We start from the raw sequence: 25,152 nt of genomic DNA, 5'->3' as shown, positions 1-25,152 counted from the left end.
AGAAAGCGAAATGAGAAATGTCAACTTGGAAATGAGAAATGAAAAGTTTGAAATGAGAAAATTCAATAGAAGACTTTCCCTACCGGTATTTCTTTAAGAAAAAAATCTGTTTGTACGTGTTTTATGAAAAAAAAGAAGACACAGTTTCAAACTATACTCACAAAGCTGTTGTTACTGGACTACAAATTACTACTTATATACATACCGTTTGATGCTCGTAAAATATTGGTCAAAGAAGTCCTTTGCATGAACCAACATCTCTTCTTTTGGTCTAACTGTTCCTTGGGATCTACCGGGCACGCTTGTACCCATGAGTGACCCCAAACACCTATTGTGAGCACATGGAACATTCTAAAAAGATAAAACATTTGACTAAACGTTTTGCTTGTGAACATTAGGAGATCTCATACCATCACATGTAGTTTTTACTAAAATACGGGAAATATTCACGGTAGATTTAGTAGAACATTTTACCCTAGAATGTGAAAACGTAACATCAAGACAGCGCACGTACGAAACTTTTGAAAAAAATGCTAAGTCATTTAGTCAAGTTTACTGCTTCTAGGTTGAAGACGCAGCAAGGCTAACAGTCTTAAAAGTCAAATCCGGGGCTCTTTTCACAAAAAAATCTTGCGACAAAAATTGATCGCGAGTTATACTGAAATGTTCATGACTTACGAGTATTTTTTCTCGCAAGAGTTTTTGTGAAATGAGTCACCGGATAAAAGACAAACAGAAACAGAGAACGAAAAGCTAAAAAAAAGAAAGAAAAAAATCACAACACAACAGGTTTGCTGGCTATATTTAGTTGTTAGGTATGTAAAAAAAAAACTATATTATTTTTTTTAACTCATTGATCATTGCAATTTTTTTCGAGTTTATAATACGTATCCACATACATGTAATACTTCGTTTTATGGAAAAAAGTTTTGAAATGCGTACACATATCTACCTCATTAAAGTATTAAAAAAATAATATGTTTTTGCTTTTTTTTTTTTACTAATTTGTATATATTGCATACTAGTATAAATTCAAGCAACATTTACTTATATCCGTATTTTAAATCGCCTACGTCAAATAAACCTTTGAAAATCACATTTTGATATATCAATTAACATGTTTCATCATTTTAATGTATCATCTAAATTTATTTTTCGCTAATTATACTTCATGTATTAATTCATGAAGTATGAAGAAGATTAAAAAAACTTTGATCAAGGAAATATAATAAATGACTCATGTACGATTAAATTTACTTACCTCAATAGATTTTGAATGGAGAGTATCTGTAAATACAAGTTTGCTATCAGCAATATTTTTCAGTTTAACATATCGCTTTTGTTGAGCTGGAGAATTATGCGCCATGCCTTCTTTTCTCTGCATCGACGGACTAACTATAATTCCTTTTGAGTCTCGTCTCTCCTCGAGATTCTCTGCTCCATTAACCCTGCCATTCGTTATTACATTTAACTGACTATCAGTAGAATGGTTTTTAACTGTATTATTATCAATGGTGTCAACTTCATTATTTATTTGTGAATTATTTATGGTTTTTAACGAGTTGTTGTTCACTGTCTTCTTTGATTCACGTACAATGACAAGTGGGCCACCATTGGCAGTTACAGAAGTTACATGCTTTGCATTTTCTCCGTCTGTTTGAGATTCTGCATCGTTCTGAACTTTCAAGCTACTACTATGATCTACCGGACATACGAAACAAGTTTGATCCATTTGATCATTATCTATCTTTTCTTTTTCTTGTTTTTGTTTATTCCGTTTTGGACTTATATTGCCGCTGCGACTTTGTCTTAAGGGTGTTCGTCCTGAAGGGGACTGAGATCTTCCGAACGTTCGTCTCAGACGAGAGACAAATGATTCATTATTTGCAACAGGTTTTGTAATTCTTGTTGTGTGTGGAGTGCCGTTTTCTAGAAAAGTAGTGTGTAGGTATGATGTGTATCCTTCAGGTCCCTTTAGTAATAAGGATACGGGTGTTTCTTGTGGTAAAGATTTCAGTAAATCTACACATTTTTCATACACCATATCACTTAAGTCCATATCATTTACACGTACTATGACGTCACCTATACGTATCAAACCACATTTTTCAGCCATTCCTCCAGAAACGATTGCCGAAATAACCACATGTGGTTTTTCGGACCTAGGCTGGATCAAAAACCCAAGACCTGTGTCACTTTTCTTGACGATTTTTACACGAATCATGTTAGAATTGTCAGTTTCCATTCTCGTTTTATCGACTCTTAAACTGAGAAACATATGTATAATGAACAATAAACTCTCTCTCTCCTTCACTATCCTGTCGTTTGAGTTCTAAATTCTGAAAATTAAGATGATAATAAAGCTGTAAATTACTCAGTAATTGAGATACATCCATGATTCGAATCTAGAAAGAAACATCTAGGCATTTCATTGTCAAGATAAATAAAAGAAGATCTTTGGTATTTTCGTGAATTGGACATACAGAATTCAAAATATATAAAACAAACTTAGAGATCACCATCAATACGATCAACTACTATAAACAAATGCCCCCATCAGTATGACAGGCGGCAAAATACATTTACAAATAAAACAACGCAAATTAATACCTTCAAAAGTATCGAACCAATTACTGAAAGCAAGTCCAATGGCCTGTGCAATTATTTTTTAGCGTTATACTTTTAAGTATAAATGGTCTATAATAGCAGAGGGGGATTTTTGTGTGCAAGTTGTTTTAAGCCACCACAGGTTGTGCCGGTACCAAGTCACACCATGTGGACCATATGTTGTACGTTGTTGTTTGTCTTTGTTTGTACGTCGGGGAAGTTGGGTGTTGGTAGTTGGTGTGATCTCTTGTACTGTCAGATACTTTTGATAATTCCTGTTATCCTTCTGGTGTATTATCAAAAAACTAAATCAGCTGATATGCCTGAAGTATTTATAAATGTTATTAACAAAAAGGTCGTTTTGACATATACACAATAATATAGAAATAAAGAGATGTTGTATGATTGCCAATGAGACTACTTTCCACTAGAGTTCCAATGACGAAGATTCAATCAATTAAAGGTCAACATACGGCCTTCAACAATGAGAAAAACTCATACCGTATAGTCAGTTACTGTAATTCTGTCCGTCTTTCCAGATAACATATGAAATTGAACTAAAACTTAATTAGTACCATCATCAAGCAAATATAAACTCAGGCGGTTTTGATGTTCTGTTTCGACCCTTCAGGCTTTTATCTTCTAAAATGTTATAATATTTCGATTTTTTAAACTTTTGGTCATGAACACTGGTATACCTGATGAATTTTGTTCCACGAACATGTGTCTTGTGAATGGAAATCTGTGTTTTATTGTTTTTTGTAACAGGTTTCATGAAAAAATTCATTTTTGAAAATCTGATACTTTACTTTAAATACATGCATGCTATTAGAAACGTTCATTCAATTAGAAGAAGCTATAGCAGATCATCACTATCTTGGAATGGAATTTAACAAGAGTTAAGGAAAAGTTCTCTCGTCTGTAATGAATTTTTCTATATAAAAATTACCGTGAAATGTTCTTATAGTGGGAGATCGTCTCGTCGGTCAGCGTGTCGATCTAGTACAAAGCAGGGTTCCTATTAATATCGCATTAACATGTTGTCGTCCTGAATATATGAATTTCATTTGCCATTTGACGTTAAAAAGCCATCCATTATCATTTTATATCAAGGTCGCGGACAACGATCACTTTATAAACGTTAATCTTGTCAGGGTAAATTTAGGTGGATATCTATCATTAGATTATCAAAAAAAATCTTAATTGTTTAGAGAGAATTTGTCGTCTAAATATATAAGGGTGTTTTATTAAAATATTTCTGCGATAACAGGTGCACAGTTGAAACCTACAGGAAAACCATCACGTGACAGTCTATATCAAATCAATATAGAATAAGAGGATGTGGTATGATAGCCAATGAGGCAACTCTCCACAAGAGACCAAATGATATAGAAGATAACAACTATAGGTCACCATACGGCCTTCAACAATGAGTAAAACCCATACGGCAAAGTCAGCTATATAAGGCCCCGAAATGACAAATGTAAAACAATTCAAACGAGAAAAATAACGGCCTGGTTTATGAACAATACAATGAACGAAAAACAAATATGATATACAGCAACAAACGCCAACCATTGTTTTACAGGCTTCTGACTTGAGATAGGCACATACATAATGTGGCGGGGTTAAACATGTTTGAAGATGCAAAACCCTCACCCTAACCTGGGACAATGGTGAAACGTTACAACACAAGAACAAACTATGCAAAACATTAAACGAAAAACAAATATGAGAAACAGCAAAAAACGACAACCCTTCAATTAAAGGCTCATGACTTGGGACATGCCCATTTAGAATGTTGCGGGGTTAAACTAGTTTGCCGGCGCCAAACCCTCTCCCTAACCTGGGACAGTGGTGTAACAGTACAACATAAGAACCAACTATACAAATCAATTGAAAATGGCTGAACTCATCAGATCGATAGAAAGCAGAAAAACAAATAGCAAAGCATCCCCAACATATGTGAGAACTTCAAAACATTTAGAGACGATCGAACATATGTGAGAACTTCAAAACATTTAGAGACGATCGTACATAACATGAACTTCAAAAGATTTATAAATTATCGTACATTTGAGATACTGACAACATTTAAAGACGGTCGTACTGATATGATTATTATTAAACATTCATAGACGATCGCATATATTTTATGACTTTCAAGACTCAATGGAGGTTGTGTACATGAACAGATAATCGTGAATGCGTCGTCTCATCATATATTAACAGTGTTCTAGTCTAGTGCTAATCTAATTAAATAGATAATATTTTTTTTTGAATAGTTCAGATGTATATGTAACAGTAAATTTGGTCCGGTAGTAAAATTTGTCCGCCAGACATTTTTTCCTAGTTAATCGAGTCCATGACCATTATTTTACTAGGAATGTAAGTCCCAGGACAAATGTTCCTAGGAAAATAAGTCCATAGCTAGTAAAATATGTCTGGCACTTATTTTCCTAGGAAAAATTGACTTAAGACTTGTTTTTCTAGTAATTTTTATTATATTATAAAAATTATTGAAAATAAAAAAAAAGCATATTTTCTTAGTTAAGATTGGAAAGTTTCATTAATTTTTCCCTACTAAAATAAAGGACATGGACGTTATAACCTAGGCATGTTAATGACATGGACATGATCTCCTAGGAAAATTATTCCGGTGACAAAAATTTTATTAAAATATTAATACACAACTCTAAAACAATATTAAAACATAACATTTAAATTTACCTTTTAAAATAAAGCGCATGGACGTTTTTACCTAGGAATATTAATGACATGGACATGATTTCCTAGGAAAATTAGTCTGGGGACATGAGTTTCATTGAAATACTAATGCACAACTCTTTAACACTATTGAAACATAAAAATTGAATTTTCACTGTTTACATGTAAAATAATTTGTTTCATTAAAATTTTCTTTTTAAAAAAAAGGACATGGACTTTTTTAACTAGGATTATAATGACATGGACATGCTTTCCTAGGAAAATTAGTCTGGGGACATAAATTTTATTAAAAAAATTGATACACAACTCTTAAACAATATCAAAACATAACATTTATATTTACCTTTTAAAATAAAGGGCATGGACGTTTTTACCTAGGAATATTAATGACATGGACATGATTTCCTAGGAAAATTAGTCTGGGGACATGAGTTTCATTGAAATACTAATGCACAACTCTTTAACACTATTGAAACATAAAAATTGAATTTTCACTGTTTACATGTAAAATAATTTGTTTCATTAAAATTTTCCTTTTAAAAAAAAGGACATGGACTTTTTTAACTAGGAATAATAATGACATGGACATGATTTCCTAGGAAAATTAGTCTGGGGACATAAATTTTATTAAAAAAATTGATACACAACTCTTAAACAATATCAAAACATAACATTTATATTTACCTTTTAAAATAAAGCGCATGGACATGATTTCCTAGGAATATTAATGACATGGACATGATTTCCTAGGAAAATTAGTCTGGGGACATGAATTTCATTCAAATATTAATTCACAACTCTTTAACAATATTAAAACATAAAAATTGAATTTCCATTGTTTACATGTAAATAATTTGTTTCATTAAAATGTTCCTTTTAAAATAAAGGACATGGACGTTTTTACCTAGGAATATTAATGACACGGACATGATTTCCTAGTAAATTAGTCTGGGGCATACATTTTATTAAAAATATAAATACACAACTCTTAAACAATATTAAAACTTATCATTTAAATTTCCATTGTTTAAATGTGAATGATTTGATTCATTAATATTTTTTCCTATAAAAAAAGGAAATGGACGTTTTTACCTAGGAATATTAATGACATGGACTTGAATTCCTAGGAAAATTAGTCTGGAGACATAAATTACTAACATCGGACAAAAATTACTAGTAAATTCTGTAACCATGGACTTTTTATACTAGTAATATGTGTCCGCCCGGACATATTTTACCAGGACAAATTTATCTCTTACATATATACATGTAATAATTGCTATAGCAAGTGACGTTTGAAAATATTATTCTTTTATGTGTATGATATAATATTAAAACTAAAACATAAAGAAAGTTATCTTAATAGCTTTGCTATCAAAATGCTGTGTAATTAAAGTAATTAAAATGCTATACTTTTGATACTCATAAATACGCCTATTTTTGAAAACAAGCAAGCAAAGCATCAATAACTCTTTGATACTGTATTATTACATATCATTTCACTTTTCCTGAGTCATGTGTGTTGTTAAGTTATTTCTTATCTTTTCAAATCTAATTCGTTTCATGAGAGACCAACTCAACGACACAAAACCAAAAACACTTTGAGAGGTAAACATTTGTTTCACAAAACACTTTGAGAGGTAAACATTTGTTTCACAAAACACTTTGAGAGGTAAACATTTGTTTCACAAAACACTTTGAGAGGTAAACATTTGGTCCTAAAAACACTTTGAGGGGTAAACATTTGGTCCTCAAAACACTGGTGTGTCTACAATATTTTAGGTCCTAAATCGCCAGAGTATAAACTAAATCAAACAGAAACCTACAAAAATCTGCCCAAACATCAAACTCTTCAAATAGTGTCCCTTTTCAAATCATTTTATACGTTATCGTGCCTATTAAGATTAGCATCCTCATGACTGGAACACTAAATACATGCGGCGACGCTTTCACGATTGTCCGACGTGATTAGGTGGGGAAAGTGAGAGGGGCGGGGTCAGAAAGTTTCAGATCTGAAACTAATTATTTGACTGTTTGAAAGTGTACTTTGATAACATTGATAAGATAACTCAGGCCATTTTTACTAGGAAGTCTGAAAGGGATACATTTACACATGAAATTGACATATTCTTTTGGGCACAGTGTGCTAAATTTCGACTCTTTTAAAATTTGCTTATATGTTTATGGTGTATTATTCGATTTTCAGTAGACAAGAATATAGCATTTACTGATGTCAAATATGCAATGACAGTTTTGCAGTGGTGCACGTATTCGTTATTATAGTTGTTACATAAACAAGTATCAAGTGTTTTGAAATAACTTTCAATCCACAATAAAGCTTAACTCTAAACATAATTGGATGAAACAAGCACATCTTTGTATTAATATATAAATAGGGAGTTGTGGTATGATTGCCAATGAGCCAACTATCCTCCAGGGTTCACATGACGTAGAAGTAAGCATTTATATGTCACTATACGGCCTTCAAAATGAGAAAACCAATAAAGCCAGCAAGAAAGAAAAACCACACAGAAATCAGCAATTCAAACGAAAAAAAACTAACGGCTTAATTTAAAACAAAATCAATTTACGAAAACACAAGTAAGCTCATCACTGTCTTATTTGCATAACTAATTTCTAAAGCTTTATGCACAACACTGCAACCAAACTTTACAGAAGGTCGTACTTACATGTTTATTTTAAACAATCAAAGAGGATCGCATATCTTTCAGGACTTTACAGAATTAATTGGGGATTTTGCAGATGAACAAACAATCGTCTCATGTATGGTTTTACTGTTATAGTCAGTTGTGTGCTAATCTAAAATAGGTCACATTTGGTTTCACTGTCATAGTCAGTAGTGTGCTAATCTAAAATAGGTCACATTTGGTTTCACTGTTATAGTCAGTTGTGTGCTAATCTAAAATAGGTCACATTTGGTTTCACTGTCATAGTCAGTAGTGTGCTAATCTAAAATAGGTCACATTTGGTTTCACTGTTAAAGTCACTTGTGTGCTAATTTCTAAAATAGGTTACATTTGGTTTCACTGTTATAGTCAGTAGTGTGCTAATCTAAAATAGGTGGTTTTCACTGTTATAGTCAGTATTGTGCTAATCTAAAATAGGTCACATTTGGTTTGATTTATTATAATATGGAAATCAGAACATACAGACAGTTTTCTAAATATCTTTACTATGTATGCCAATGCTTTTAAACTAATTTGATGAAAAAAAATATATAAATTATGTTACATAGGTGCATTTTTTATATAAGTATTAACATCTGACACCAATATCAATATTTATCTTACCTCCTTTAAATTTCTCGGAATATGATTGGTTAAATGCAACCGCGTGGAGACCGTGTATATTTCATATGGGATTAGTAGGCGTGGTTTATTTTAATACACGGTTAGTGGTGGTGTTACGTCCCTTTGTAAAAACAACACGGTGTTGAGGAAAAATCTGAAAGGTTTCAACAGACGAAGAAATTGATGATAAACGATTGAAATAAATGCAGAAAACACATTAAAAGCTAACAAGTTGTTATTGTTGGCATTTGTTTTTGTATAGACCGATGGAAGTAGGTTCTTAATATTGAAGAATTGATCACTTTGATAGGCCACTAGTCCAAATGCCACATGTAAAGATAGTCGGTAAGATAAATTTGTTACACAATATGCTAGTGACCTAATACGATATATATGGGGTCAGTAAATTCCATATGGGGTTCGAGCTTTGTTCGCTCTCACCCCATATGGAATCTACTGACCCCATATATATCGTATTAAGTCACTAGCACACTATGTAACTTATAATACAAACAAATGAAATCAAATTATTTGTCCTTTTTAACATTTTTTATTCGAGCGTCACTGATGAGTCTTTGGTAGACGAAACAAGCGTCTGGCGTACACGATTTTAGTCCTGGAATCTATGATGAGTTTATTGTACATGAAAATACATGCATATAAAGGAATATTGATGAAAAAAACAAATTAATCTATATATACTCTCAATACTAATAAAAATGCCCAGCAAAACATAAAAGATACATAAATTGATACATTCTTTCGGGCATCTCGTTGGATTTTCAGTAGACAAGAAAATAGCATTTACTGATGTGCAATATGCAATGATATTAATCAGTGGGACACGTGTTCGATACAGCAGTTGTTACATATACATGTATCGTGTGTTTCAAAATAACTTTCAATGATCTTCAATCACCAATAGTTTACATAATTTAAAGTTTAGTATGATCATGGGTGGTATCATATATATTACAAAAAAGTAGCGTAATTAACATGTTAGCTGCCGACTGTATAGAAAATTCAATCTGATACTACAGATTATGTAAATATATCTATGTTTCTCAATGCTTGAAGATTTTCAGATAATATATTTATTACAAAAAAAAAAACTATAAATTACATCTCGATAAATTATTACAGTATATGTTATTTACAAGTTGATATCTTTATAATGTGTTAAAACTACTGCTTACATCATCAGAAACATAATTGGATGAAACAAGCTCATTACTTTCCTATGACTTATTTCTAAAGCTTCATGCACAACACTGCAAACAAATTTTCTAATATAAAACTAAGGAGATGTGGTATGATTGCAAATGAGACAACTATCCACCAAAGTTCAAATGAAGTGGATGTAAGCAATTATAGGCAACCGTATGGCCTTCAACAATGAGAAAAATCCTTACCATATAGACGGCTGTAAAAGGCCCCGACATTGAACATATGAAACAACTAAATTGAGAAAACTAAAGGCCTAATTTATCACAAAACAATTTACGAAAAACAAATATGACAGACATGAACCAACGACAGCCACTGAACTACAAGCTCCTGACTTTGGACAGGCACATACATAATGTGGCGGGGCTAAACATGTTTGAAGGTCATCATAGAATTTTTTTTGGAATTTGTTATAGATTACAAATATAAATAGAACATTACTCAGTTTGGTGTCCTTATTCGTAGCTTTATGTCAAAGAGTACAGTGTTTAATGTGAGCTAGAAGTCTATAGATTTGGTAGTAAAACATCAAACTTGTTACTAGTAATTTAAAGAAATAAACTAGAATCACTTGGTTAAGAAGACAGACACGGTGTAAAAATAAAGATAACAAAATTAAACTTGTACACAACATGTTTATTTTTGTATTTGCACACCTGTTATTTCGATTTTATTTTCAGTAAGCTGAATTCGCGGTCGTTTTATTCTGACATATAGTATAATAACATTAATAAACAGTACAATAGATCTTGGATTCAAGTTATAGGAATTTGAATAAATCCATTTACCTTACGTTGACCTTATGCAGAAAAGTAAAGCTCCTTCTAACTGGTTTAAATCAAATATCATTTAGAAGATAAATTATCAGGTATGTTTCAAAATATTATTGTTTTGTAAGCCCAAATCATCAGACCTGTGCAGCAAACAAACGTCAAAACAACATGTACAACGAAAATGACCAATTATCGGAATTATCGAGTGGCATTTAATGGTATTACTAAATATGTGTTAATTTTACCTGTTTAATTATTAATAAGCTCATTATAATAACCTATTTTAGAATAGTTTTGTAAATGTTTGTTTGTTTTCAAACTAATCCAATGGTCAACTGTGTTTCTGAAAATAATAATGCAAGAAATTGACGTCATATATTAATGGTAAAACTATTTGTTGTCCATATAGATATAAATAACTAACTATAACTGATACGTTTCTGTGAAATAGATAAAGCATCAAATCTCCCTCAGTTATGACAAGAAATTTAAGATTCAATCAAAGATCTACTACCCCTCCCCCCCCCCCCCCCCCAAAAAAATTATTTAAAAAACGAAAGAACACTAAGATATTACTTAAGACAAGAACTGACGAGGTGTCTGACTTTAGACGGGTACGTGACACTGTGGAGAGGTTTAAGTAGTTATGCATTAATCCAAATCATTGAATAATAATAATTGGTGAATAGAAAAACGTTCAATAAAAATCTTTATAAGGTTACATAGGAAGCGGAATAAGATTTAAAAAAAAACAGAGGAGAAAAGGACTGTCCGGTTATTATAAAACTAAGAAGTGTATGATTGCCAATGAAACAACTATTCACTAGAGATAAAATGGCGTGACTGTAAACAACGAGACAGTATTTTATCAGAAGAAATATGGTTTTTATTTTGACCCGGTCAATTTTCTATTTGTTTAACAAAAATGTTACAATTGTGTTATCGTTAGATTTAATTTGTTTTTGTAGTCATTGACCTATTGAGATACCAGAATTTTTTCGGGTCGGAAAGAAAGTTTTAGCAGTACAGCAATACTTTTTTGTTGTCAATTTCTAAAATTTCAAAGAAAATAACAGTAATATGACTTACCGCGAACATATTATCGCTAAACACAAGCTTGTGGTTTTTTTTTTACATCAATTGTACACAGTCGATTTTAATATATTTTACTTGGTGGGCACAGACACGTTTTCAACTGACTAATGCACGTAAATCCGTCAGAGGAGCATGTATAGAAGAGGATACAGTCTTTCTTCAACATATGCAACGTAATAAGCATTTAAGTACAGAAGAAAAAACAAACCAGGACATTTATTAAAACAAATGATCTTAAAATAAGATTAAAGGTTGTTGGTTCTTGTTCATGGACTTTGCAAGAAAGAACTAATATGTCAAGCGCTAATTTAACTATGATCAATGCAATAATATTGTTACTGAAACGTGTTAAGACAAACGTTAACCTGATCTAAACAAGATCGATCCAAAACTTTGATTTAATTGGATATCTATTATTTCGAATTTCCTTTAGATAAATGTTTATTTTTTAAGCAAATGAATACTAATATTAGGACACCGCATTTTCTAACCTTCGTTGCGGAAGAACATTTTATTTATTAAAGCATGTCACGACATGAAACTATTGAAAATTGAAACAATGATGTTTTTGGAAACGCCCAAGATAAAGAATCTTCGTACTGTTGCCATTTTTATTTTTGTGTCAATAACAGTTTCGTTTATTTTAAGATGAAACTTATTGGTTACCTTTTTGAAATTTCCCTTCATCAAATAAAATTGACCTTCAATCTAATCACTCATCGCAACAAACAAGTCTAACTAAGCAGAGTGAAAGATCTGTATTGAACTTAAAACCGGTTTTGGCAGTTTTATTTTAACCTATTTGATGCTTATTGGATTTCATTATGAATAAATGAAATAGGGCATGTGTCAATGAGACAGCAATCCAAAGACAATGCGGTATAGGTTTTACTCATTGTTGAAGGCCGTACGGTGACCTATAGTTGTTAATTTCTGTGTCTTTTGGTCTCTTGTGGAGAGTTGTCTCATTGGCAATCATACCACATCTTCTTATTTTTTATCTATACAAACACAAAATACAAAAGATATCTGGAAGTGATCATAATTCATTAAACTATTCAAGTTAGTGTATCATTTTGGTTTTGTAAGCTTCTACCTTTGAGTAAACATACATCTATTGTGTGTCCCATATTCACAAGAAAGTATTTTTCACGAATAGTTCTGTACTAACAAGAACCATGATCATTAAATTGTACCTAATTCTGAATACATTGCTGTTTCAAACTATCAGCAATCATTTCAAAGCAATACTTTTTGTCTTTTCAACCGTTGCTGCTATGTTTTAAACAAACGGTATATCAGCACAAATGTAGATGACTTCAATATATACACAGCATTTTTTTCGAAATTGTAAAAGTTTGTGCTTATATTTTTTAAATTGTTTTCACAATGTCTATACTTCCTGCAGCTGTTTAAATAAATGTATCTACACTCATTGATTGATAGTTTATTTGTAATTAACACCACTTTCAGAACACTTGGCTATATCAGGGCGGCTAGTTTTAATGTTTGGAAAGCTCGAATGCCCGAAGGGAACCATCAACCTTCGGCAGGAAAACTGGTAGTGAGTCCTAGTCAAATAATATCGGAGTCGAACACACCTTACCACTAGCGGGGTTCGAACTCACAACCTCAGTGTTGATGTCATGGAATAGAAGTTCCTTAATTATACCAGTTCCAAAATGGAAGAAATATTCTGGATTATTATTTCTATTGTAAGAAATATTTTGGAATATTATTTCTACTGTAACAAATACAGTGGCGGATCCAGAGGGGGGCGTAGAGGGCGTACGCCCCCCCCCCCTTTTTTGCTTGCACTTTTGTTTTTGTAAAATGATTAATCAGACTAGACTTCGTGAACTTTGCCATTTCCCGTGTATTTAATTTTTATGCGACAATTCTTTACTTATAAAGATATTGTTCGCTCGTATTTACTGTAATATATTATTGATTATGTCAAAGTCATGTGATTCTCTACGGTGGAGTCAGAGACATATAATACATTATTATATGTCTCTGGTGGAGTTGACCAGTTCGTCGAAAAAAACCTCACTCAGTCATTTTGAAATTCAAATTACAGTAACAAATTGCTTAGGCTGAGGATGACAAGCATGACGCCTTCAAAGCGACAAAGTATTGAGCAAGAACGTATTGACTTCTATTTCACAATTCAACCCAACAGAAAGTAATACTCTATTACACTCTCATGAAAAAAAAAGTTCCACAGCAATATTATTTACCTACGAAAACACGTTTAACCCCACACGCCCCAGCCCATTAATAACATTGCTGAATAGTGATCCCCAGTCAGTAAGCTCTAGATATAGATTTAAAGTCTAAGGTACGGACCATTTGATCTGAGGGGGCAGTCTGAGATATTTTAGAGAAAAAATTCTGACCCTGATTTTTGCCTTAAACAAAAATTCTGGCCGTATCTGGATTTAAAACAATAATCTTGTCCACTTTTTTGCTATTAGAAAAAAATATTTTCAACAAAATTATTTAGCATTAAATGAACATGATGAATAAAAAACGGGCGTAATTTTTTTTTGGGGGGTTGCATGTGAATCCCATATCTGACCGGAATGTCTGTTTCGCCGAACTGATATACTGAATACTTTTTTCAAGGCCCGACTGCAACCTGCCTGCTGGGTGTGGCCTATATGTCTCCATGTGTCGACCGTCATTCACAAATTCATTGTCATTTCCGACTCATTCGTAGCCTTTGGTTTATTTGGAACCCTTCACTTCCCTTGTTGGGTGAAACATTTCAACCAAACATTTGGATGAAAATTGCTTGTTTGTCTTTCTTCGTGTCGGTCGTATTGAAAATTTCATTGAATAGCCGTATATCTTGTTTACAACAAGAAATCTGTGAGGTTATCCTAACTAACCATACAACAAACGAGAATTTTCCATGTCCATTTTTTACTGACAGATCCCACATCAAATATATTAATTAGTACATAGCTTTGGATTCATCCAATCATTTCATAATAGACAATTGATGGAGAGAATACGGCACAAAAAATATCTAACCCTACACTTTAACTATAAAATGCATTTTACACTTATTTTATGTTTTTTAGCCAAAAAAAGGTCCAAAAAAATTTTTATTACTACGCCCCCTCTTTCCAAAATCCTGGATCCGCCCCTGAAATATTCTGGAATATTATTTCTACTGGAAAAAAATATTATAGTATTTGTTTCTAACGAAATAAAAGATAAAGAGTATTTGTTCCGACAGAATCAAATATCATAGCATTATTGATAAAGATAGGTTTCCGAAGAGGAACTCTTCTGTTTAGAGGAACATTTATACATTGACATTGACACCAGATGAACTCAATAGAACACTCGGCCATCAAGGCTCCTGTTCACTTACTGTTCTTTGTGCACATATTTGAAGGACATGTACAGGTATTATGGTTTTATATACATAATTATTTGTAAATAAAGCATCGTTGGACTGAAAAAAATTCTTAATGAATTGAAATTAAGTTCATTTATACCCAGTATAGATCTAAGAGGGATCAGTTCAATTTAATAAAATTGAGAATGGAAATGGGGAATATGTTAAAGAGACAACAACCCGACCAAAGAGCAGAAAACAGCCGAAAGCCACATATGGGTCTTCAACACAGCGAGAAAATCCCGCACCCGGAGGCGGGCCTCTGGTGGCCACTAAATAAAAATGTGTACTAGTTCAGTGAAAATGGACGTCATACTAAACTCCAAAACATATAAATGAACTAAAATAAAAAAAACATACAAGACTAACAAAGGACAGAGGCTCCTGACTTGGGACAGGCGCAAACATGCGGCGGGGTTAAACATGTTTTGTGAGATCTCAACCCTCCCCTATACCTCTAGCAAATGCAGAATAAACAAACACACAGCAAAACGCACAGTAAAACCCAGTGTAAAAGAAGTCCGAGTCCGATGTCAGAATAGGTAACAAAAGAAACTAAGCAAAATGACAATGATACATACATTAACAAAGGACTACTAGCAGTTACTGACATGCCAGTTCCAGACTTCAATTAAACTGATTGAGGGAGTATGTCTTCATCAAATGAACATCAAGCTCAATCCCTCCCGTTAGGGGTTTCGTATCATACCATCATAAAATATATGAGAAGAACATAACCCGTATCATGCCAACAACTGGATTTAGAACAAATGTGTTTATTTCCGATGCAAAGACCCTATGAGTGAATCAATATTAATACCAAAATATGCCATTTTCAATAACCTGACAACAGTATCGTAACTATATCCCTTCTGAATAAGTCTGTTTAAAGGTTTGATTAGCTTTTGAGGTGAATGCCGACATTTTTGTGCTTTGTAAAGAATATTACCATAAAAGATGGGATGTGAAATACCTGAACGTATAAGATGTCTGCATGTTGATTTATATTTACGAATAATGTCCTTGTACCGATGATAAAATTTAGTAAATGTTTTGACTAGTTTGTGATATCGAAAGACTACATAGAGTATCTATTTGGTCTTTCTCTATAACTTAATGGCCTAAACTCAGAACTTCGGTTTTATTCATATTTTCACTACAGACAGTTTCAAGTTATTAAACCAGGTATGTATCAACTTACATAATACTATTATCAATGTAACTACTCAATTAAACAAATTAAAAATAACGTTAAAAATGATCTTTCGAAATTTATAATTTCATATCTTTTAAATTTGCATTTTACAACTGAAGTAATATATCCTAGTATAAGGAAATTAAATATAGATTATAGATGAAAGAAAATTTTTTCTCACGAAATCGAATTAAAACGTCATATGCTTTTAGATAGACATCGAAATTCCATACCATTATACCTCTTGGCAATCAAATTTGTTCATTTTCACATTTCCTAAGCTTTAAATTGTATAAATTGATGCATAACGAAGAGTCTAAACCTAATAATCATTTTATAATGAAATAACACTGAACATTAAACATGTTTTAAAACACAACTTGTAACATAAATATCGGACGTTTTTCATATGTATCTTTTGGCAATACATGTATGTGTGCAATATCCTTTGCCAAGTAATTCCCGACCAAAGGACAGTATTAAATCACTATACTTCAAAGTCACACATAAAGATGTAACACATGATAATTACAAATTTTTACATTAAAATGGTGAATGCTAATTTGCATATATTCAATATAATTCAGCATATATTAATGTATAAGACCAACTGAAAGGTTGAGGTGAAATTTACAGTAAGTAAGTACAGTATGCACTCACAAGGTCAAAATCTAAAAGTTTACAAATCCTACTAAACAACGAATATTACAGAGTCTAAATCCTATTGAAATAATTCTTTATAAATAAGAAGATATGATATGAGTGCCAATGAGACAACTCTCCATCCAAGTCACAATGTATAAAAAGTTAACAGTTATAGGTCAAAGTACGGCCTTCAACGCGGAGCATTGGCTCACACCGAACAGCAAGCTATAAATCCATTCTTTATATACAATTTTACATTTTTTCTATAAAATTCAAATGTTAGTGCTATCGTCTGGTGTTTATAATTTGGTGATCGGTTTAGAAATAAGCCATTATATTGTTAAAGCACATTGACCTGTGATACTATGAATTAAAAAGAAAAAAAATGAAGACTTTTTGAATTTTGCCCTGGTATGTAATGATTCAGGGGGAAATTGTCCATTCCTCTTTGTGTCTTCGAAAAGTGTTCAAATGCCTAACCCCGAACTCTTTTCTTAACCAATATACGTATTGTACTATGTGATGTTTACTTTATTTAATATAATATTTATCGTATTTGATATACCTATAAGCTGTATTGCTTTTGGAATAAATAATATATATTCAACGACTCAATTGTTATCTAAACTGGTCATTTGATAATTGATCTATAATAATTTATATTGTGTTTGCCTCAAATGGTTTCATTGCACACTAACACGAAACTCACTTTATATCTCTGTACTGATTTAATGCATTGGTTGTTTGAAAAGAAAATATGATAATATTAAGAATAAATATAATAATATCAAGAATAATTATAATGAATATTAAGAATAATTATGATAGTATTAAGAATAAATATAATAATTAATATTATCAGCAAATATAAACCGTTGACTCATCAGCAAAGGAGGGACTTCTCAGAAGTGTGAGTTTTTGTATTTGATTGGAAATTATGACTGGCGTAACATACAATTAATTTATGCCTTGTTTATGTACTTCATTGACTAAATTAAAATATGAATACGGTTATAAATTCAAAAATTCTAAACATGTACAAAAAATTACCTGTTAGTTTGTTTCTGTCAATCACCCATTATATGTTATGTACTATATATAGCCAGTTACATTCAGTAGTCAACACATTACATGTCAATATATGTATGTCTAATAAAATGTTCAATATTAATTTGTTATGATTTATAAATCAAGACCCGAGAGAGCATTCCTGATAATTATTATATTATACAGAACTGAACATATTTTTTTTTTACAGCAATAATTTGTTTATAGCTAAAGAACAATTCGGACTGTTAATCATAAAGCGAAACTTCATTGTGTGAAATATTATCGGCTTTGATATGGAATGTGAACGATTTGAGACAAAACAATTGTGAAATGCGTGTAACTGATCCATGACATTACTTAAAAAAACGTAATTTTGTGTTTATAAATCATGTAATTCAAATAGCACTATTGTTACAATTCACTTTGCTATGTTTCGACTGTCCCTTTTAGCCTCTTGGTTTACATGCGCTTAATGTTTATATATTTGACCTCTTGAACTTATGGAGTTGATAGAATTAGATGAAGATGATTCCGGAAATCACTTATCACACTCACTTGAATAGACCTCAAGGGTCAATATTACATCTTACTCACTTGAATAGACCCCAAGGGTCAATATTACATCTTACTCACTTGAATAGACCTCAAAGGTCAATATTACATCTTACTCACTTGAATAGACCACAAGGGTCAATATAACATCTTACTCATTTGAATAGACCTCAAGGGTGTCAATATTACATCTTACTCACTTGAATATACCTCAATGGTACATATTGTATCTTACTTACTCGAATAGACCTCAAGGGTCAATATTAAATCTTACTCACTTGAATAGACCTCAACTTGAATTGACCACAAGGGTCAAATTTACATCTTACTCACTTGAAAAGACCCCAATGATCAACATTACAATTACTCACTTGAATAGACTCCAAGGTTTAATATTATATCTTACTCACTTGAATACACCTCAAGGGTCAATATAACATCTACCTCACTTGAATAGACCCCAAGGGACAATATTACATCTTACTTTTACTCACTTGAATAGATTTCAAGGGTCAATATTACATCTTACTCGCTTGAATAGACCTCCGGGGTCAATATTACATCTAACTCATTTGAATAGACCTCAAGGGTCAATATAACATCTTATTCACTTTAAAAGACCCCAAGGGTCAATATTACATCTTACTCTTACTCACTTAAATAGACCTAAAGGGTCAATAATACATCTTACTCACTTGAATAGACCTCAAGGGTCGTTATTACATCTTACTCACTTGAATAGACCTCAAGGGTCAATATGACATCTTACTCACTTGAATAGACCCCAAGGGTCAATATTACATCTTACTCACTTGAATAGACCTCAAGGGTCAATATAACATTTTACTCACGTAAATAGACCACAAGAGTCAATATTACATCTTACTTACTTGAAAAGACCTCAAGTGTGTCAATATTACATCTTACTCACTTGAAAAGACCTCAAGGGTGTCAATATTACATCTTACTTACTTGAATAGACCTCAAGGGTCAATATTACATCTTACTCACCTGAATAATCCTCAAGGGTCAATATCAAATCTTACTCACTTGAATAGACCTTAACTCGAATTGACCCCAAGGGTCAAATTTACATCTTACTCACTTCAAAAGACCCCAATGGTCAACATTACAATTACTCACTTGAATAGACCCCAAGGGTTAATATTACATCTTACTCACTTGAATAGACCTAAACGGCCAATATTATATCTTACTCACTTGAATAGACATCAAGGGTCAATATTACATCTTACTCACTTGAATAAACCCCAAGAGACAATATTGCATCTTACTCTTACTCACTGGAATATACCTCAAGGGTCAATATTACATCTTACTCACTTGAATAGACCTCAAGGGTCAATGTTACATCTTACTCACTTGAATAGACCTCAAGGGTGTCAATATTACATCTTACTTACTTGAATAGACCTCAAGGGTCAATATTACATCTTACTCACCTGAATAATCCTCAAGGGTCAATATCAAATCTTACTCACTTGAATAGACCTCAACTTGAATTTACCCCAAGTGTCAAATTTACATCTTACTCACTTCAAAAGACACCAATTGTCAACATTACAATTACTCACTTGAATAGACCACAAGGGTTAATATTACATCTTACTCACTTGAATAGACCTAAACGGCCAATATTATATCTTACCTACTTGAATAGACATCAAGGGTCAATATTACATCTTACTCACTTGAATAGACCCCAAGAGACAATATTACATCTTACTCTTACTCACTGGAATATATCTCAAGGGTCAATATTACATCTTACTCACTTGAATAGACCTCAAGGGTCAATATTACATCTTACTCACTTGAATAGGCCTCAAGGGTCAAAATTACATCTTACAAACACTATTATTTATAAAGTACATTTCTATCTATCTATGGTCTATTAGTTCATAATTTTTTAAAGGCTTACTTGATTTCAAGGCGTACTTTGCAAGACCGAATTATTGGTATTTATTATTGTCGTGGAAAATATACTAAATATTACATAAACATATTATTGATATATTTTATAACATCTCGATTTGTATACTTAATTTAATAAGTATACATCAGGGATATGATTACAAATTTCTCTATGTACCCATTATTTTGTTAAGAGGACGACAGTGAGGGATATCCGAACTTTGCAATTCCCAAGATTTCACCACTTTCACATCATAAACCCATTTCGGTAATTAAAAATTCTAATGGTATAATTTGTTATTCAAGGTATACAGTCATGTTTTTACGCAGATTTTTAATTGTCCTCTGTTTATTTACTAAAGCTCCCGGTCGATTTCCATCCTCACGTGTTGTTCATAAATGGTCTTATTATTGAAGACCATGTGTTTTTCTCTGGTACCTATTATTGTTGTGTTGTCGGGTTGCTGTTTCATTAACAATTCCCCTATATATCTTTTCACTCTTATGCAAGGTGTCATATTACTGTTTTCCAAGTACACTGGTTAAAACGTATTATTTCATTGATATTTGTGTTAGAACTGTACAACACTTGGAGCCTCCGTTAAAAGAAACCAAGCGTTAATAGTGAAAGATTTGAACGTGTCGCAATCAGAAGAATTGTTGATTGACTATTAAATAAAAATTATAAATTTCAATGTAAACTAATGACTTAAGAGATATTTGCGTTGAATGTCCGATAGTACAGTCAGTAGAGAAGCGGAACGACCTAGGTACAAATGTATCACGTAAAATCTATATATGGACTCATCCATAAAATAAATGGAGCATTGAACTAATTATTAATAATGATATTTTACGTTTCAAATGGCCAACTATTTATAGTGAAACATTGGACTTTTTAAAATGTATTGCTACAGCTATACCTGAATGCTTGATTGTTTATGTAAACCTAGTCGTTCTTTATATATCATGCGTTAAGTGCACACAGACATGAGAAAGGACTGATGTCACGTGATTAGTAATGATGTATATTACCCACGGTAACTACTAATAGTAATACGGAGAAGTTTAACGACTTTGACTACCCCTTATGGTCTCGCAAAGGTCGGGTTCCGGTTACTGAATGGTGGGTATATAGTCATACTGGTTCCCGTTCGTTTATCCGCACTATGTATCCGCTCCTCCTATACTCGTGACTGGATTTCAGTGGAACGTTCAGAGAATCTTTAGTACTAGTATATAGTGGTATTGTGTATTTCTATTTTGATCTAGATTGTAGCTGTAGTTTCCAAAGTCAATATATGGATTTTTTCATATTTATAAAATTAGTTATTAATCCTGAATGTGGAACTTCTCCTGACCACTGACTGGATTTCATACGAGACTTTCACTGAGACTTTACTACATTATGTCATGTACAACGTGTGTTTTATTCTAATACCTTTGTGTTTTCACTTACATAGACTATATATATTCATATAAGTTATTGTTGTCTGTTTTACTTTTATTTTATAATGTTTATTGCACTCTCTCTCTCTCTCTCTCTCTCTCTCTCTCTCTCTCTCTCTCTCTGTTAGATGATCATACCATTAGTAATCATATCACATCTCTAACATTTTTATGATAATCATTATAATGCTTATCAAATCAAGTCAAACAAAATTAAAAATGTAAATGTCCTTCCATTTCGACTGAGGAATAAAACGTTGAAGACTAATGCGTATATAAATAGACAGTAGTTAATGATAAACAATATTATAAACGATATATAGTGCAATAAAGTAAGCTGATGGACATCTGAATTTGTACATCTCACGTATGTCTTTAATGCAAAGTTATACTGTTGTTTAATTCATTTTCCAGTTCAGATTTACATAGGGTCATAATTGGTCATTTACTTCTATATGTAACACAGTATAAACATACCAAAACATGCTACTTGTGCATAAAGTGACACTAATAACAGTTATGGTAGTCTAGGTGATCGTTGATATATGCACTAGGCCATGCACACAACATAATCATCAAATTCCGCGGACTAATAACAGTTATGGTAGTCTAGATGACCGTTGCTGTGTGCACTAGGCCATGTACACAACAGAATGATCAAATTCCGCGGACGTGTAGTCGTCATATTCATCTACTCGATAACTGCTGTTTGAAATGAACACTTTAAAAATGCGTATGTCTTTGTCACTTTATTTTCTATTTTCACAAAATGACGATGGACATTACTGAAAGTTATGGTTTTCTCTCCAGAACTATTCACATTTCTATATAACGTAGTTATTTGTCAATGCTTTACCCAAAATTTATCAGGTTTTAAGCCCTTCAGTAAGTAGGTAAAGCTAAATTAAATTTAAAAATATAAATTCTGACATCTCACAGAATAATGTCTTCTGATGGTTGTTAGTTTGATAGACTTACAATACTGATTAATTTTCGAATTCAACTTTCTTCTTTATACTGATTTAACGTGTTAAGTTTTATTTCTCTTTTACATGGTGTTGCTCGCCTCAGCGGTATGATATTATATATCAGATTTTAAGAGTTGAAATTGTTTTTTTACACATGTAAAATGCGATTAAGTGAAATACTGTAAATATCTTGATTGTTCCTAAGCAAGATAAACATGATTCTAAAGCCAAAACTCCCAGGGATTGAGTGAGGTATAGAAATATGATCACTCCTTGGTCTATTTCCAACCAGCATTAAATCCATGCCAAAGTGGGAGTCCGATTGGCTATGCGGGATGTATAAATACGCAGCCACGTCCGGTCAAAATGGGGACGTTCAATCCGATGTCTCGTGTAGACAGAGTACTGCACGTTCAGAACACATGCAACAATTGTTTGGTATGTCTTTAGGTGGCCTGCTGCATGGCTGAATTACTAGACGTAAAGCAAACAACAGTCAATCAATCTGAAGACAACGCTACTCGAAATTATGTTTAAAGCAGTCAAAATAACTTTTCCTTATGATGAAATTTGAATTAAAAATTTGAATTAACTAACAAATTGTAGCTATTGCATAAACATTTCACTGATGCTGAGTCTACGCATGTGTAACTGTTTTACATATAAAGATATGAAGATGTTGTATGATTGCCTATGCGACAACTCTTAACCAGAGACCAAAAGAAGTAGACGATAAATAAAAGAAGAACGTGTCTGAGGACACTAATGCCCCCGTTGAAATTTGCTTTTCAAACGAAATGGGACGGACGGAAAGACGGAAGGACGGACGGTCAAGTGTAACACTTAATGTCCCCTTCGCCCTGCGGCGGGGGCATACAAATATAGGTTTCCGTACGGTCTTCAACAATGAGCAAAACCCTCATTTACGTGTTTCTTAATGTACCTTTTTGGTATAAAGCCAATGTTTTAATGCATTGCCATGGTCATCGTACTGGTCAACAGAAATTAATTAACAACACAAATTTCATATTTCCCAAATTAAATTACCGTGTCTTTCTGATTCCACGTTCACAGAGATGATACATATAATATGTAATATGTCAAACTAGTTTGTGAATTAAAAAGCATAACGACATTTCTTTAAGATCTATCGATATCTTCAATTCGGTTGTAAAAAGGGAAGTAATGAATTCATAAAGAGTAATGGATTTTATTATCAAATCGTAAAGATAAGACCTAATCGGTTGCTGTAGCTATTATTACAACGATAAAGTATTTTTTATATTTCTTTTATTATTATAAACAAATAAACAGAACCCCTTCGGGTACCACCTAAATACTCATATTAGATGTTAAATTGAACATTTACAAAAAGGTTGTCATATATACTAAATGTACATGTTGCTGTTAACTAATGATTCATACATTAAACAAGTTGGAATAAATAGTTATATACTACTATATGGCATATCTTAATCTAGTACCAATTGTGTTTACCCTGACATAATTAAAGGAACAAATATAATAATTGCTCATATCAGTTAAGTTATGAAACAAATAGAAATATAGATTAATGTATGAATTATGAAATTAACCTATGAAGAAAGTTGTTTGAATCGCACCTGTTGTCAATACATCTATTTGCTGACCACAAATATTACCAATACCAGTCCGTTGATGAGTTCATTAACACAGGAAGATTTATTGAATTTTATAAAATATTCCTAATTTCTTGACACAGATGAAGCAAGATCTCACAGCAAAATTTAATTCGTGATTAGTATTGATGTGTAGTGTTTGTTTTATTAGATCAACAGGCCCACGAACAAGTTATTGATATTATAAGACGGACCTTCAGAAGACACACATAATGTCTACAGCGCTTTAAGTTATAATGACAACAAAGAACAAGTTCTTGATATTATAAGACGGACCTTCAGAAGACACACATAATGTCTACAGTGCTTTAAATTATAATGACAACAAAGAACAAAGTTATTGATATTATAAGACGGACCTTCAGAAGACACACATAATGTCTACAGCGCTTTAAATTATAATGACAACAAAAAACGTACAAACACAATGTCTACACTACAGCGCTTTAAATAATGACATAGAGTGCATTTCTTTCTAACCTAAATTTTGTAAACGTTGTGTGGCGTTTGTTATCGTTTGCTAAACGCTACAAAAGTAGAAACAAATA

General features: G+C 32.3%; 1 protein-coding gene across 3 annotated transcripts in view; it reads right to left on the bottom strand.

Moving 5' to 3' along the window:
- Window positions 1-25,152, bottom strand: part of LOC127711441 (nitric oxide synthase-like protein) — a 97,005-nt gene that overhangs the window by 29,337 nt on the left and 42,516 nt on the right. For all 3 annotated transcript variants that reach the window (XM_052217492.1, XM_052217493.1, XM_052217491.1), the window contains exons 3-4: window positions 1,262-2,339; window positions 206-351 (exon numbers count right to left, since the gene is read on the bottom strand). In XM_052217492.1, coding sequence (XP_052073452.1) covers window positions 206-351; window positions 1,262-2,278 — 1,163 coding nt within the window. In that variant the 5' untranslated portion in view covers window positions 2,279-2,339. The remainder of the gene's footprint in view (window positions 1-205; window positions 352-1,261; window positions 2,340-25,152) is intronic.

Source organism: Mytilus californianus, unplaced genomic scaffold (genome assembly GCF_021869535.1).
Source record: "Mytilus californianus isolate M0D057914Y unplaced genomic scaffold, xbMytCali1.0.p SCAF_8, whole genome shotgun sequence".
In the NCBI taxonomy this organism is placed as follows: Eukaryota; Metazoa; Mollusca; class Bivalvia; order Mytilida; family Mytilidae; genus Mytilus; species Mytilus californianus.
This window is presented reverse-complemented; position numbering and strand designations above follow the sequence as displayed.